The 13601-nt window shown below is 45.1% G+C and overlaps 1 protein-coding gene across 1 annotated transcript in view; it reads left to right on the top strand.

Moving 5' to 3' along the window:
* Positions 1-13601, top strand: part of LOC119396652 (cubilin) — a 129528-nt gene that overhangs the window by 75112 nt on the left and 40815 nt on the right. Inside the window, exon 3 of the mRNA XM_037663942.2 lies at positions 4357-4565. Coding sequence (XP_037519870.1) covers positions 4357-4565 — 209 coding nt within the window. The remainder of the gene's footprint in view (positions 1-4356; positions 4566-13601) is intronic.

Consider the following 13601-nt stretch of genomic DNA (forward strand, 5'->3'; position numbering starts at 1 on the left):
GCTGCTTCGAAGTATCCTACATTCGCGTTCCTTCGGGAGTCGCCTAGAGTCTCCGCCCTCGGGTTTCAGCAAAGCGTATCTTTGGCGGCACAGATTATGACCGTGAAGCATCTGTGCCTCCCTCTATCGCACATACAGACTCACCGAACGAACACAGCCAGAAGATCGAACTAGTACGTGTGCATCCGTCCACTAAAGTGGCAAGCCCGTCTCAGATCGATGCGGATGTTCAGCCAGAGCTGAAAAATTAATGAGCCTCTACGCACTGCTTCGGTAGTTCCGTGCAATATTGCGAGGGCTGCAGTGTTAGCAAATCGGAAAGTGTATTCGAGAAACTTCTGTTCGAGAACGCTTCTCGACTGACCAGTGGCTTGCCTGATGGTCCCGGTCTACTCTATACGTTCCTAGGCTGTATCCGACCAGCTGTACTCGCATACGTTTTGTAAATTAAGCATATCTCGTAATTTGAAATCTCGGCATTTTAATCCCAGTGCTAACGAGTTAAGGACAACGTTGACCAAACGTATGAAAACAAGGGGACGTACAGCCGGAAACCACCGCGTTGTGTCGGGGAATTTTCCTGGTTTAATGGTCATGGTGCTCGACTGCTGAACCAAAGTTCGCGGGATCGAATCCCGGCCGTGGCGGCCACATTTGAATGAATGAATGAATGAATGAATGAATGAATGAATGAATGAATGAATGAATGAATGAATGAATGAATGAATGAATTGAACCTTTATTTCACAAAGACAAAATGCCAGAGGCCTGTGCGATTAGATTTAGGTGCATGTTCGAGATTCCCAGGTGGTCGAAATTTCAGAAGCCCTCCACTACGGCGTCTCTCATATTCATATCGTGGTTTTGGGACGTAAAACCTCAGCAATTATTATTGTTATGAGGACTCGTCCTCGTCAGTACGTAGAGTCGTAGACCCATTGTCACGGAGTCTTTCGGCCCTGGAAAACTGGCTGCGATCTTAGGCCAATTTTCCCAATCGCCACTCGTTGGTCATTCTATGTTCTAAATTCTCTATGACCTGTTCGACTTGCTTGTTTCGTAAAATAGGAATGCCCAACAAATTCATCAAACCGACGTACCCACCCGTTCTTATATCCCGTAGTGAACACATACTCCACAGCGCCCGCAACACTGCGCGCATTTATTCCGTGGCAGCGCATTCGTCTCGCCACTACCCAACTTCCCGAAAAATACACTCGGCGATTTCCTCGCATATTCCGGAGCTCAGCGACTTCCTCTCACACCCGGAAACTAGCACACACAAAACAAAAACAAAACGAAGGCAATGCGATGCGAGCTCAAATGTTAGGAAAAGAGAAAATTTTCGCGGAGTCCCGGTTGCATGAGTTTTACGTCTTTCGGTATTATACGAGCCTAGATATATTTGTCGGTCATCGTGAGGTCTGAATTTTTATCACTGTCGCTTACATAAGCGGACAAGCGCGTTGATGCTTTGCTGAACTGAACTGCTTCCATTTTGGTGGCAACGAACCCGATGGCCAAGTGACCGTCACGTTTCTTTTTTAATTTTTTGTGGTAATTCAGCGCTCTATTATAGCTTTGACCCAGAAGACGTCATCAGCTTTTCTTTTTATAGAAAAGCTGAAACGAAGAATATAAGGAAGTGTTTTTTTTTTGTGCACCAGAAGTGGAACAGTACTGCGACCGCGACATTTTTGTACACCGTCTGACAGAATATTTCAAAGTGACTCCTCGAGTCCTGCAGTGCGGCGACAAGCGGCGTGGAGTGTCAGTTCTAGCACGCCCAGCGCTCAAAACTTTACGTAGCTCCGTAATGCAGGGGTTATAAAACACTGACGCTGTCAATCACAGGTTGCAACAGAACCCCATTAAATAGTGCGTTTCGGGCGGTATAGGTATGCGTAATAATTTTCTTAACCTGCAAACTTAATCGAATGTAATTTACTGGTTAATGGTTGCACGAAACCACAAACGTGGCTGCAGATTCACAGTTCCTTCAACGCGCATGGTGGTATCAGATCCTACAATGATAACAGCTTCGAAACTTCGTTACCAACTCCTAACATGTCAATGAACAAATCTTCGGGGGTCAGCGAACCCACACGCCTTCTGGAAGCAACGACAGAAAACACATTGCATCGCTACAGTGTTCGCTGTCATCGCACGAGTTGCGGTAGCAACATTTAGGAAAAGAGTCGCTCGTCTTCATCAAGAAAAAGACAAGTCTACTTCTTACGACGCCAGCTCCGGCTACAGTCCTTGTTCAGCCACTTAAACCACCCGTGTTCCTGGTAATTCTTGACTTGTTTGGATCTCTGTGCTTCTTCGAAAGAAGGGGAATTTTTGGGGGGCTCGCTTACTCGTTAGACATAACCAAATAGATCCAACGGACAATTAGGCCAAGAAACGCATAGAGGACAATAATTGTTGGCATTAACCGTAGTGTAGTAAGTATATGACGTAAGTTGAAACGAAATAAAGTGGACGAAAAAAAACCTTTGTCGTTGGTGGGGTCCGAACCCACGACCTTCGCATTACGCATCCGATGCTCCACCAACGGAGCTTCGGTGGTTCAAGTGCATATCAGCGGTGAGACTAGTACCGCTAAACTCAATCTGAGGAAATGGTAGGCGATATGAGAGCTTCAGCGTCTTAACACCGGGAAAACGGAACTAACGAGACGAGAAAGGAACCAGACACCGGAAATTATGCCGGAAGTGTCAACCAGTTTCTCGAGGTACTTTCGAGCGTCCGCGAACGACAGCCCGGGAATGCAGGTCGGAAAGGAAGCTGGGGCTTCCTTCACGTCGTACTAAAATATTTTACGAGGCAGTCACGGCCTTGTCTTTCGAGCACTTCGACACTCAAGAACTTCCATCGGGCCTTTCTGTTCAGCATGCGTGCGAGGGCTCGCGTCGCTAATCCACTGACCGTCACCGAGTGAGCGTCCTGCGTTCCATTTGTGCGCTTCCTTCACTCTTTCTCTCTTTTTCTCCCCTTCAAGTTTACTTGCCACTTCTGGCGAACGCCTGGAATGAATATTCATCGGCTTTTACACGTAACAACTTTAGCGTGAAAAGGTTCAGAGGTGTCTGCGCAGCCTGTTGGAATTTGCGTTAAAACTGACGGTCCGAGACAGGGAGCGGTGGTTGTGCATTAGCGAGCTTTTAAAGCGCGCTCTGTGGGAAAGCTATCCCGATAATGTTAAGCCGACGAGAGGCGTTTATACGGTACAGGTAAACGCGCGCCGAAGGCGTAACGCAGTTAAGTTCGGACACGCTATTAAGTCAAGCTTAGCGTTTAGCTTAGCGAAGATAAACCCGTCATAGAATTACCTGCCTGCCGCTTCAATATCAAACTTGCTGTTGTTAGATTATTGTTTCACCCTTTGTCCGATGTGCTTCAAGACTTGACAGTGAGGGCTCTTTCCGGCTCATAGTGAGGGTCAGTTAGTGGAGTACAGAATAAAGTAATGCTGGCACCTTTTACTTATACTCTTGCAGCTTCTTAGAGCTAGGTTTAAAGCAATAATTTCAGTTTAGGGTAGTAAACTGCGCCTTCAAGTTAGAGCCAATAGCGTTTTATTATCCTAGTATATCAGCGCCTCACTGCGTTTCCTTGGAGACACCGAATTGAACAAAAAATGATGACTGGCCATTTCGGTGGCCCAGTGGTTACGGTATTCGGCTGCTAACACGAAGGGCGCGAGTTCGACTCCGGTCGCAGCGGTCCCATTCCGATGGAGGCGAAATGCTAGCGGCCCGTGTACTGTGGGATTTCAGTGCACGTTAATAAACCCCAGGTTGTCGAAATTATACGGAGCCCTCCACTACGGCGCCTATCACAGCCTGAGTCGCTTTGGGACGTTAAGCCAACCAAACCAAACGCTGTGACTGTAGTACATTGGATAGTGTTTCTTGGAGTTGGCCGGAGACTGAATTCGTTATAACGACCTGATGGCGCTTTCGTATACTCTTCTCATCTTACATAGGCTCCTTTATTTTTTTTTCCTTTTTCTCAAAGTAGAGCGTACACTCTAAGAAACAAAAGAGTACGTGTTACTCTTTTTCGGTTATTCCGGACTTGCTACGTATATGACTATCTTTGAAGACACATATTAACTCCCTTTTGGGTCCCACGACTCTCCAACGAGAGTGTCATGATCGTCAGAGAGAGTTCAAGTGTCTCTTTAAAGGGAGTCATATGTGTTGCAAGTCATGACTCGCAGCAAAAAAAATATCAAATGACTCTTTGTTTCTTCTTTATTACAGTGTAGGCATTGAATATGATGTCCCCTTGGGCAAGACGTATAGGCTAATACCTGCACTTTGTTCTTCCTTCCCTTCAACGCAGTTGCAGCCGCGAATACGTGGACCTGTACACGGAGCTTGCCGACCCGAGCAGCGACCTGATCAGCACGCCGTTCGGGGGTCGCTACTGTGGACGCGTGTTTCCCCGGCGGCGCATCTCCATGCACCGCACGCTCGTCATCGGCTTCTACACCGACTACGAAAACGACACCGCCGACGTCTTCCACGGCACATACCAGTTCATAGATGCCTGTGAGTACCGTGCCAATGGTACAGCAGTGTTCCTGCTCAAGGCCCTAGGCTAGTTCGTGAACGCCTTTTAAACGGCGCAGTGTGGATTCTTGAGGCCAGGTGTGTCTTACAGGACTTTTGTCGCAGTCCGAGTAGGGACCCTTCATTGCCTTCCTACATCTTTCAATCATTACTTTCATATTCCTTACCTTTATCTCCCTAAATATTTCGTTCATTACTTTTACCCTTCCCCTAATTCCTTCCATCATCAAGCCTATCAATACTTCCGTCTTTCTACCCGCCCTGTCCCTAATTAGTTCCCCGATTATTTTATCACTTCCTCATTTCTGTACTCTCTAAATTACGACACCACTTCAAACTTATTCACTCTTACTTCCTCCATGTCTTAATTCCTGGATTTCATTCCTTCACTCTTTCCTCCCTACTTTACTCGCTCTCTACCCTCCTGCCTCGCCCTACTAATATTTGCTACTTCCTTTTTTTTCTAGATTTTTAAATTTTTGATTTCATTAGTGCAGTTTAACGTTACAAACAGAAACTATAACCATGAAAAACGCGATGACAAATGAATCTGAATTAAATTTAACCACTTAGGGTTCTTTAAATCCAAGTACTCGAGCGTTCGTCCGTTTAGCTCACATCCAAATTTGGACGTCGCGTCCCAGAAACAAACCCGCGACATCGAGATCTGCAATAGGACTCCATCGCCAGTGTTTCTTCCATTAATCCGTTCGTTCAGCCACTCCTCTCTCTCTCTCTCTCTCTCTCTCTCTCTCTCTCTCTCTCTCTCTAACGCGTTTGCTCGTTTCTTCTTTCCTTTCCTATTTATTTTTCTTCCTTTTAAGCAGTTTCTCCTACTAAGGAGGGCGCTGATACAAAAATTACAGTTTTCGGATAAAGTTCCTCTGAAGATTATTTTTGACCAAGCATCATTGTCAAACTCTCCACGTATGCAGCTCTACAGGTCATTAAGAACGGAACAATAACATCCCTCGAGTACTCCTCTTTAATCATGGGCGTTCGCAAAACCCTGCCAAGAAATCCACGTGCTACCTACTCCTACAGTAATGTATAACTGCAAAGTCCTCTTCTGTGACCAAAAAGCGGCTTCGGCACGTATACAGCTATTGGTCAAAAGCCTTCGCGTACATCCCTCAGGGAACACCCACGGGCAACACGGCGCACCATTCCAATGTCCCCGAACTGAAGTCTCATCGGCTTGCTGGCAAACAAAACGGAGTCAAGCAAATCCTAAGCTTTCTGAGCTGTTCGGCACAACACCACGGTTCTGCGCATCCTCGCTTCAATCCCCCCTTTTTATTTCTATATTTGTGTTCATTCATCTATTCTTTGTACAAGCGCACTGATAAAATGCTGGTTCCGCTATGCACTATTTGTGAAGGTAATACTAGTATTGAGGCGGCCCGGCTCGCATGGGTGGAGTAACGAACAAGATTCCCGCGCCGTAGGGGACAGTGCTTTTGCGCGTAGTTCCGGTCAGCTTTCGTGTGGAATCTCGTGTCGGGATTGTATTCTCCATGGAATATAACGTACACGTGAATCTACTTGCCATTTCCTTATCCGGTTTTCTTTTCGGCTGCCTTCCTGACGTGCATGTCTTCTTTCCTTGCTTATTCACGTATTCTCTCGTTAACCAGAAACCAGGAACTATTCCGAGCGCAATTTGGTTGAGCACACGCGCACACAAAAGCTCACCGAAGAAACGGCGAACAGAAGAACAAACCTTACCACGACGAAGTAAAAAGCGCGCGAGCGGGCCTGATCTGCCTAACGTCGTCAGTCGATCACTCTTCGAACCTAACCAAACCCAACCAACCGGGTAAGCAGTGGAACAAGCCATCGGCTAGTAGCTCGTAAGCTTGTAAGAAGAGATAGTCAAAGAAAGCAAGATCAGTAAGACACCAGCTTCAGCAAATGTTTTCTGCTTATACTATATTTTTTTCTTTCGCTAAGACCGAGAACTGTATGGAAAGCAGAAGCTCGCCTATTTCGGTCGGGACAGCGAACAGCGACAGTTAACTGATATGATCAGTGCTGCCGTGAGCGAACACTAGAGTATACATTGAAATAATAACATGAAACAAACAAATCCAGTGAGACAGGTTAAAAAAAAAAGCCAAGGCGGTGAAGTTAACAACGTGGATGTGCGGTTGGCTACCCTGCACAAGCAAAGAAAAAAAAAAGGTCGCATATATATATATATATATATATATATATATATATATATATATATATATATATATATATAGAGAGAGAGAGAGAGAGAGAGAGAGAGAGAGAGAGAGAGCAATGCACTGCGGCGGACACTGGGTAACTATGAATCACTAGCCTCTAGAAAGTCATTAAGACGTACTCGCGTAGCTTTTTTTAGGGGCGAAGCTCCTTAAGGCGGCACCCGTTCGTCCCTCGTCGTGCTCGTAGTAGTGAGTAACAAGTCTTACCCTTTGACCTCCAAGGTGGTGCCGGTGGGAGATTTCTCCTGTGCGTTGTTGAACAATAAAAAATTCGCAGCGTGCGCGTTAACTAAAAGCCGAATTCTTCTGTCTCTGTAGAAGTGTAAGTGTTAGCTAAAAGCCGACTTCTTCTGTCTCTCATTCCCATTAGCAGCCATTGTTTACCTCCAAGGTAGTGCCTGGTGAGATTTCTCCTGTGCGTGATTAAACAATAAAAATTTTGTTCAAAACGCCGTTGATTGATGAAATAAACCAACGAAAGACGCGAGATGTTTTGTAAAAACAAAACGAAAGAACGCCAGATGTTTCTAAAGCAAAACGAAAAAGACGCCAGCTGCTTAACGAAAGACGCAAGGTGTTTTCTAAAGCAATGGTTTTCTAAACAATGAAAATTCACAGCGTACATGTAAAATTAAAGTGAGCTGCAAGTCGTCATAACTCATCGAACCTTTAGTATAAACGCGCCCGATCTCACGTCGGTGATGATGTACTGGGCAGAATTCACGGAAGATTCACGGTTTACCGATGAACCTCCGCAGCTTCGCCCACTCATCATCATTCACTCCGTGGATATGCTGTGATTTTTTTTTTTTGTTTAATGGCGGGTGAGGCCATGCGGCCGCGCGATCTAATCGCTTCTCAAACCTTGAAGCACGTACTTGCAGGAGCGCCACAAAAGTGACCACCTGATCGAAATACGCGGCTCTCCACTCGTAACGCTGCACACTATAAGTGCAAACGAGAGCAGGGATGGACGAGAACAAAGGGACGATGGAAAATTGCTTTCGCCTGACAGCGTACTGAACAGTACGCTCAGCAAACACTGAGTGCGAACGCGGTATTGAAGGATCAATTATAGTTGTATCTTTTCTGGAACTCCTCCCCACCTTTCCTTCTTTCCTTCCTTCTTTCTTTATTTTGCGCGTTATGCCGTAGCATAGCAGTGCTTCAGTCGAGTTGGTTGAAGTGAAGTTCACTTCAGTAATCGAGAAAGAAACGAATCAAGGCTTAGGTTACAACCTCAGAACAGTTGTGAGCTCCGCCCTCAGCCGTCGCTGTCGCACCCAGAGAGAATTTGCATAAATGCCTCATCCAATCGCAATTGCTTATTTACGTGACGTCATTCAACTGTCGCGTATTTCAGGTCGGTTACTTTCTCATACAGGTACATGTTCGTGTCGCTAGTTTCCGGTCACAAACTTGAACTTCTTGGCAAATTTCATCAAAGATTCCGACTTCCCTGTTCAGCCAAACGTAACATTTTAACAAGTGACGACGAACTCTTAATTGATAATATGCGTAGTGTTTACATTAGCAGCGAAAAAGTACCTATGGTAAAACGGAAACCACCAAGTACGATACTCTTGCACAGATGAGTGACAGGCGCGCCGCAGTACTGGGGGCGGGGCTTCTGTTTATTCTTAGGTTATTCTTAGGTTATTTATTTTTACTGACTGTAGAAAATATTAGCAGCCCTGGTGTGGCGTCCGCTCCCAATGCATCGTCTAAATGCAACGAAATATGAGCGTATGATGTGAAACGCGGCAGCAGTAGGCACACGAAGTTCACATATTGGCAGTGTATAGGTCACACGTCGAACATCAAAAGTTGTAAGCGGTCCACTGTTAAAGGAAACATCGGAGCGTGTGGCGGCGGCTGCAACAAGCTTCGCGCAGGCGCAGATAGCACCGTGCCCGGTGATCTTTCGTCGCGTGAACGGTTCGCTTCGCGACGATTCGAAGCGCGGAAGCTGAAGGCAGCGGACGACAAAAGCGCACCGCTCACAGCGCGCACTGCGCCTGCGCAAAACTCGTTGCAGCCGCCTGCCATCGGTGACGCCGAGCTGCAGACACATACTCCGATGTTCCATTTAACAGTGGACTGCTCTGTACGTACATACATGAGAAAGGCTTCGGCGGTGTGACTCTATTAGACAGCTTTGGGTTGGAGCACGCGGATGCGGCTAGTCCTGCTTGAAATCAGCGCACCCGTTTGGTTACCCTGGCTTGAAACACACTACACCGCCTATGGTAACCACGAATGCCGCGGCTTTCCATTGGAGCGGACGCCTAACCAGGCCTAAAGAAAGATCAACCTCAACATACAGTAATCCCCTCTCAATTCCTTTATGTAGGATCACACATCTCATGAAGTTTCACGTGAGACCTTTATAGTACACCCTAAGATAAAGAAAGGGAATGTGTTCATCCTTTCGGTGAGTTCTGACTACCCACGAACATTAACCTCTTTAAAGAGACACTAACTCTCTTCTGGATCCTACGACTCTCAGACGAGAGTATAACGATCGCTAACCAGAGTTCACGTGTCTTTTAAAGAGAGTCATATACGTGACAAGTCAGGACTCCCAAAAAAGAATCAAAAGACTCCTTTTTCTTTCTGATAGTGTATCTCACACAGGGCTGGGCAAAGATACTTTGAAATTGTATCGCGATACAATACAAGATACTCAGGCAAGAAGTATTGGAGATACAGATACAAGATACTGCCGCAATAATTGTATCCGATACGATACTTTGCAATTGTATCTTAAGATACTTCGATACATTCTCAAATTTCTTATTATAGGTTCATGGATATAATAAAGTAGCAAACGCCTATACACGAAAATGTCTGCTTGAAATTTTCTTAAATGTGACCTATTTTGTTTTTAATATGTCATTAGTTTTGCCCTTCTTGCTCAAAGTACATTAGTTTCCTTCTTAAAACAACTTATTGGGGCTTGTTTTAGCTTCTTCACAGGACAACTCTTTATACACTTCGCTGACAGCGGTTCTTGCTTGTCATTTTTGCACTTGATGGGAGTCGCTGCTCAGCTTGCCGACCAGCTAGCGGGTTGCCACATAATCACAATAACGTCTATAAGGAGCCTTCGCATGACGGCGCAAATACCGGTATGGACTTTTACCTTGTCCCTATAAGACAGTTCAATACCGTATATTCGGACAGGTGTACAGCAGCAACAACCCAGGTAGCAACTTTTTTTGGGGGGTGGGGGGAGGGGGGGACGCATAGTGTATACGGGGTTTGAGACCGTTGGCTAGTGGCCCGGCAGGCACACGTGACCGTCTCCGTCCCATTTGTTTTTATTTTCTAAATAAGTATGTTCGTGAGCTACACAGACATGACTGGTCTCAAGCATTTCTTTCGCGAGGAACATGTGGTCACCATGTGTAGAAACATAACTGTGGAACAAAAACTCTATATTTCAATCCGCGTTCAGATTTCACTCGTTGTGTACATCGGTATCGATCTTTCTGGAATCCTGACTCTAAATCGCCTTCAGAAATGACCTATATATGAGATATGGAAAAGGCTTCCTTTCAAACGGCAACGTCATTTTGTTCAAACTCTCTCCGACCCCACCATCTTCACTGTCCCGGCCCTTGGAGCTAAGTTTCGCGACAGCGGCCCGCCGGCTATAAGCTGAGTTTGAGTCCCCTGGTGTATACGTAAATGACGTAAAATTGCAATGAATTTACATGTTCTACTTAGCTGCTGGCGTAAGGAATTCTTTGTTGATACACTCACTAACGTGCAATCTTTTAGCAATTTTTATTCAACGAGAGAACATGTGCAACACAGAAATATCTCAGACGTATTGTATATTGCACAAAGCATCGCAGGATACCGCCGCTATTCGCGCTATTGCCGCTTATAGCTCCCATTACGTGGTGATTAGTAATACGAAAAATATTTAAGACGGCCTAAAACAGGAAAACAAATAAAGTAAAACAGAGAGGTGGTTGTGTATCAAACATTTACATTGAATGAGTACAGAAACACAATACAGAGGGCGCCCTTAATAGCTATGAGCATGAAGTATCGTCAACTTACCTGTTGAGACAATGTGAAATTCAGTGCCTATGGAAAATTGCCTGAAACGGCTCGTTGGGACACTAATGAGTAAACCGGAGCATTCAGTAAAACAACGTTTCTCAAACATCTTTAAGATGGCTCCTAATGATTTCCATTATTATAATGCAAACTCAATTTCGCTATTTTCTTAAGCGGTAAGCGAATATTTTGTACTGTGTACTCGGCACGCCCGCATAATAATATATTTGTTTTCAAAATTGCCTTGGCTACGTATAAATGTGTAAATAGTAGTAGAAATAAAGCAGACAGAAGAATTAAGCAGAAATCTTATTTTGGGTGCGCGTTACAAAAGACATACTGCAGTGACCAGACCGGAGAAACAGTGCAGAGACCTAGGTAATGTATGTGATGCAAAATGACAGCTAAGAAAGTACTTGTGCTAATAATCAAATTATGATTTCATAAATTCTTTGAATAAATCTAGATGGAAGTGAAAAATACGGTACGCCAAGATATTTTCTGTTAGGTAAATACTTGCTCTATCAGATCTAGCATCAGAACCAGTGGTGCTAAAGTTGTTAGAATATAATTTGCATATAAGTTAATTCATTGCATGCAAGTCAAACTTACATCCACGAGATCCTTCAAATCGCTGATATGTAAAATCCACGCGACGCAAAGCAACCCCATTCTTGCACGCATCACATTTCGTTACGGAGCAAGACGCAAGGGAATCTTCAATAACGACACTGTAACAACATCAGAATTTGCGGGATAGACGCCTCACGCAGTGGAGCACGCGGCGCAGGAGAGTGGCTATAGGAGCAAGTGTCGCGGCAATGGCGCAACTAAAAAGAAATAAATCGAGAAAACAAAAGGTACGTGGGCTGGGCGTAGACGTCCGCGTTCTTATCTTCCTGATTTTCTACCCTCACTGGATGACTCTGGCGTAAAAATAAAATAACGTCACTACCCTTAGACTTATTAAGATGTGGCACCAGCACCAGATTGAGAAGCGGAGCTTGGCCAGTGCTTATTGTTTCGCACGGTTGTGTTGCGATAGAAGTATCTTGTATCTTAAGATACACGATACATTATCGAATGTATCGGAAATACAGATACAGATACTCGTCTTGCGAGACGTATCGCGATACAGATACAAGATACACATAGAGTATCTAAGATAGTATCTAAGATACATGTATCTTCGATATTGCCCAGCACTGATCTCACATAAAAAAATATCAGCCCTCCCGGTGGCACATTTCTGCTGTTATACAGAATATCTTGTTTACAGTGAAAATAAGGAACTTCAATAAAAATTTCACTGGAGGTTCATGCGCAGTCTACTGCACCGTCATTTTTACAAATATGGTTGTACGCAGGTGCCATAATGAAGCATTTCTTTTGAGGCAAATACACGTGCTCGAAGCGAAGAATTAAAAAAAACAAACAAATCAAACCAACACGCATACCTCGTTCCATACCCCCAGCACTATTGATTTCAAGGCCATTAACTTCTCCGTCCACATCTTCTAAGGCAGTTGCGTCATTTGAGCACCGAGCAAGGTGGCACTGAAACGCATCGAGGTTATTGGCAGAAGATTGCCGCAACCACAGAAACGAGCGACCAGACACATAAATTGCCGCTATGTTGCTTGTCAAAGGCATTTCGGGATCTATTCTTTTCCCAACGACACAGCCATCATGTTATTCGCACGCTTCGCGCAGTGGGCAAATTATTTTTACCACTGATCTTCGTTTCTCCGTCGCCTCCGTTACTAGGCGGCAACAATTTTCAAGGGGTACAGGCAATTAAGGGACAAAAAAAAAACAAGTGGTCTTTTCTTTTAAAGGGGCCCTGCAATACTTTTTCAACACGGTCAGAAAACGCTGCCGATCGGTATTCGAGGCTCCTGAGAACACGCGAGCCAAACATTATAGTACAGCACGCTGCCTGAACTTTGCAATTAATTCTCAAAGTCAGCTAGAAATCGTTCTCTCTTCTTTCTACAAGTGATGCCATATACCCAAATGACCGCGCCATGCACAAAATTTCAGGCTATTAGCTAATTTGAGCATCGCGAGCTGCATAGTTACGGCGGCGGCCGCGGGAGGCCGCCCCGTGCCCGTGCGCGATCACGCTGACAGTAAGCCGTACGTTCGAACAAAAAAAAAAGAAAAATGTTCAAGGTCATGACGCGCGCTTGACGTAACTTGAAATCAAGGCTTCGACGGACACCCGTCTGGTCGGCAAGAATCAATGAATAAAAAGACGAGAATCAAGATTTGTGAACAAGGCTCCCGTTCTGTGTGCCGAAACGTCAATGTAGTTTTATTCTCTTGTGGTCGGCGTCCTTGTCTTTTTATTCAGTGACGTAACTTCTTTCCCCCGTGTCATCCCTCCCTGCTTAGCTTCCAGCGAGCTAGTCGGGACGAGAGAAGAGGGAAAACAATTACAGCATGCGACAAATTCACAAAATTTTTGCGCGGGTTTCCCGAGGCAATAAACTCCTATAATAAAGCCATTCGATGGTTACTTGGAAAAGTCTTGCAGGGACCCTTTATGCAGTGGTTCTCTAGATATGGCATATTGTCATGAGCAGCTAGCTATACGTATTCGATTGGACCTATAGAATAACAGAGAGCTGAGCTAGTTGGTATGTGTTCACGTTAAAAAGACAGGCCGGGCAAAACACGGACGCAAGTGAGAAGTCAAGACGCC

This window comes from Rhipicephalus sanguineus, chromosome 6 (genome assembly GCF_013339695.2).
Source record: "Rhipicephalus sanguineus isolate Rsan-2018 chromosome 6, BIME_Rsan_1.4, whole genome shotgun sequence".
NCBI classification, from domain to species: Eukaryota; Metazoa; Arthropoda; class Arachnida; order Ixodida; family Ixodidae; genus Rhipicephalus; species Rhipicephalus sanguineus.